This window comes from Anastrepha obliqua, chromosome 1, assembly GCF_027943255.1.
Source record: "Anastrepha obliqua isolate idAnaObli1 chromosome 1, idAnaObli1_1.0, whole genome shotgun sequence".
Taxonomy (NCBI): domain Eukaryota; kingdom Metazoa; phylum Arthropoda; class Insecta; order Diptera; family Tephritidae; genus Anastrepha; species Anastrepha obliqua.
In genome coordinates this window covers 45626520-45630416 of record NC_072892.1, presented here as the reverse complement: position 1 = coordinate 45630416, position 3897 = coordinate 45626520, and the positions used below count along the sequence as shown (strand labels likewise).

Here is a 3897-nt window from a genome sequence, read left to right as displayed (position 1 = left end):
TTAGTTTTTATCTTTCCTAGAAAGTTGTAGTTTTTAATGGCAGAATTACTCTCGAAGGTTTGCCACTACCTGTCGACTTTTTGACGATTTATGCTTAATACCGATTTCGAGGCCAGTGCAAATGAATGATAGTCACCCACTCGGCTACGGTGGCCTCGTATGTACAAGGTGGTGCAAAATAATCATCTAAATTTGTTTTTGAATCACTTTTTTATTAAATAAAAAAAAAAATTAGTGATAGAAAGCTTCATTTTGACCTTTAAGCGCTCCATTGTTTGTCAGTTCATATACTACAACTGTCTAATTCACAGGTGTCAAATATGTTTGATGTACATTGCCATTTGCAAAAATTATAATTCTTCGAAAAGGGTGATTAATTTTGTACATCCAATCCATCATAATGCTGTTAATACAAACTTTTATAAGTAGAGTTTTTGAGAAATTTTTCTTGATAATACACAAACCATGCTTTTTTCAGAGTGAGTGTGATTCCAGTAACCTCACACCATTTCACGACAGATAGTATTAAGCACCCCATTAATTACTGATATTTTCGTTTCAAAAAGTAAAAGAATGATCTTTTATTAATAGTAAATCAGTAAAAATAAAAGAAATTAGTAATAAAAAGATTAATATTTAGTAGCTCCACCCTTTGCTGCGCGCAAACTTTGTCCATTCGACTGTACCTATGGCGCTTCACTCGTGAATTAAAGCATTTTTCAGGGCTGTTTGCGATGTTACGCTACGTTCCTTCATCATCCGCATTGTGTTATTGGAATTGATTTCTATCTAAATTACAAATAAAAAAATTATTTTCCCTTACACTGTTTTTGAGTGTTTGCCCGAGCTCCTCCTCCTCTTTGTGGCGTACGTCTTGTTGTTGTTTCACAAATGAAGTGACCTGCAGTTCTAAGTCGACTCCGAACGGCAGATAATTTTTATGGTAGAACTACACTCGGAGGTTTGTTATTGCCTGCCGAGGGGCGACCGCTCTTAGCAAAATCTTTTTCTTAATTTTAGTGTTTCGCGGAGATTTGAACCTACGCACTTCCGAATGGTAGTCACGCACCCACTATTTTGCTACGGTGTCGCCGAAAATGCGCGTCAACGCAAAAGTACGGCTTCTAATACATTTTTGTACTTTTGACTGTCCATGCGACCCTCGCAAATGAACATTTCGCCGACAACATCAGCAGTCATACAGCCTCAGATCACAATGCTGCCTCCCCCATGATTAACAGTGGGTACCACGCAATCTAGATGGTAATCCTAGGCAACCCGCCGCCTCACTAACGTCCCGTTAGGTGTTCCAATTACCTGTAGAAATGGAAAAAAATATAAGAATTTTGTTATTTCCTCAAACTTGGACAAAGGTAAGAAGGTGTGGTTGTTGATATTCTTAAGAAATGTAAACTAATTCTCCCTCGAAGTTCGATTCATACGACCACAGAACATTCGACCAATCTTCCTCCGTAAAATGTTGGTATCTTAAAGCCCATTCTAAACGCTTTTTCCAAATTTTTGCTGAAGGCTACGACAATTTACAAGCTTTGCATCCGTTTAAACCTGCCTTCTTCCAGAAACCTTCTTTTAGCTATTCGAGCACTAATCGATTTGCCAATTTCGTCCGACAGAGCAGTTGCAAGGACAGAATAATAGAGAGACTCGCGTATAAGCTTTCGGTCTTTCCGTGCACTGTTGAGGCATTTTGATCCACTTTTAAATTCATTATGGTGGGAGTTTGTTTCCGTAAATTGGCAATCTCAAACTGAAACTTCGCTTCCTTAATTATAACTTAGATTCCCACTCTTTTGTCGTAAAAAGTTCACTTTTTTAGGCATTTCGATAAAAAGTTCGATATTTTAGTGCGATGCCTAATATTTTTGGCCAAGGCTGTAAGTTTTTAAGTATCCTCCATCAGCTGATGAACGTACGAGTACATTAGTACTTTTGATTGTTGTATTACAACACGTTGGGAGGTCTACGCTGATATAAAGTAGGCTCAACGGGTCATCTGTGGTATATGAAATGCAACTGGAATTGATTTCGAGTTTGCCGCATTTGCATTGTTTATATGCTTGAGCATCAAATTCAATTTAACTAGGCTTGGATTTTATACTTTAATTTAAAACGATTATATTTTATTTTTTGAAAGTATTTAATCAAACATAAACTTAAATGTGGATATAGCAAATCATTGATTTACAAACATTTATCAGTTGTTTAAATAAGACTATATATAAGGAATATATTTAAAGCATTAAACCAATAGTTTACCAAAGCGAAATATACAATAGTGTGGAAGCACTTTTTGTACTATTTGTATGAGAAAAATTCATACTTATATTTAAAACTAATCAAAAATATTATAAATTAAATTATTAATTAATTGGAAGCAACTTAACTAGAAATCACTTATAATTAACACTAATTTTAAGCTGAGTTTAATAACTTACAAATCACTAAAGCTAAATACACTTGGAAGTACTCGGGGAGGTGTGGAGATCGGTTTACGAACAGACCAATCGCTAACTGAGTGGAGTTGGCGGCTATCACAGGCTAATCACATTAATACAACAAAAAAATATATAAGTATGTATAAGTTATCAACTACATATGCTTAATGACGATTTGTACTTACAACAATAAAGCTGACATGATAATATTCAAAATTATTTTATAATCCTTAAATCACTACAAACACTTAAAACTAGTAAAGCCACTGGCTGCTAAGAAGTTAAAAAAACATCAAAAGCTCGCAAGAACATCGACCGGCTGCGAGTTGTAAGAAGCGCACCACGCAGCTACCATGGACGCCACAAACACTCACCGCCAACCTCTGCGTCCGCGCCCTTCATCTGTTGCATATTTCCAACCATTTGTTGTTGTTGCAAGTCGCGCCTCATATGCTTAGTATCCGAAAATTCCGCCATCGGTGATGTTGCAGCACGCTTGACCACCTCCAAATTAAGTGCTTCATCACTGGTCGGTGACTCGGAAGGCGGTGGTGGTGGTGGTGGTTGCAAATCCTTCAACTGATAACCCAAATGTTTCATAAGATTCGTACCGAATTTCACATCCAATCCAGGCACAGTGGCGAACACGCGCGACACTTCATATGCAGCTTGCGTGTAACCGGCGCGAAATTTCTCCACATTAATGCCGCGTCCTGCTGAACCGCTAACTGCTGCTTGATGTTGTGCAACGCTGGCGGCAATTTCGTGTTTGTGTGTGCGCAAGTAGTTGACCGTCAGCTCCAGTATGTCAGCCTTCTCCAATTTGGCAATGTGTTCCCCTTGTGCTTCCATGGTATCCACAATGAGATCTTTCAGTTCGTCCAAGTAGAGATTCATGCGTGCGCGTCGCTTACGCTCCAGCAGTGGTTTTGTGACCTTACGATAATGTTGCGTTTTGGTCATGAAACGTTGTCCGTCCACAGCCATGTTTCAGTTGTTGTTCTTTAATGCCGCGAGTGCAAGTGTTCGTGTATTCGCGAAAGTCAAGTTATAGTCTGCGAGAATACGCGATATTCGCCCGCTTGTGATTGTGTGAGCAGAGAACGAGTTTTGTGTTAATTTGTATTAGTTGTTTTGTTTTTGTGCTTTTACGTGTACACCGACAGACGCCAAGCAGTCGCTCGGTAGTTTAGCGAGTGTGTCAAGTGTTTACCGCACGGTAGCTGTTTGAGAAATGATGCGGACGCAAGGTAGTACGATCCTTTTGTAGCCTTGCGTTCAGCTCAAAAAGACCACAGTAGATAAATGTTCGTGCACCTCAAAGTGTGTATGCGTCGTGCTTCGCATGTGCTACTACTGGTTGTTGGTGGCTGCTGCCACCCCTAAAACGGCACCAGCTTCGCACTTTTAATTCTCTGTCCACAACCTGTTGTGTTATATT

General features: G+C 39.0%; 1 protein-coding gene across 1 annotated transcript; it reads right to left on the bottom strand.

The window, feature by feature from the left end:
- Positions 1-2804: 2804 nt before the first annotated feature.
- On the bottom strand, positions 2805-3443 carry LOC129236067 (enhancer of split mdelta protein). The gene has a single exon (XM_054870255.1). The coding sequence runs from the start codon at positions 3441-3443 to the stop codon at positions 2805-2807; it is 639 nt and encodes a 212-aa protein (XP_054726230.1).
- Between the last annotated feature and the right edge of the window lie 454 nt (positions 3444-3897).

Coding starts and splice junctions, on each gene's coding strand:
- LOC129236067 (XM_054870255.1), bottom strand. CDS start 3,443: ATGGCTGTGGACGGACAACGTTTCATGACCAAAACGCAACATTATCGT.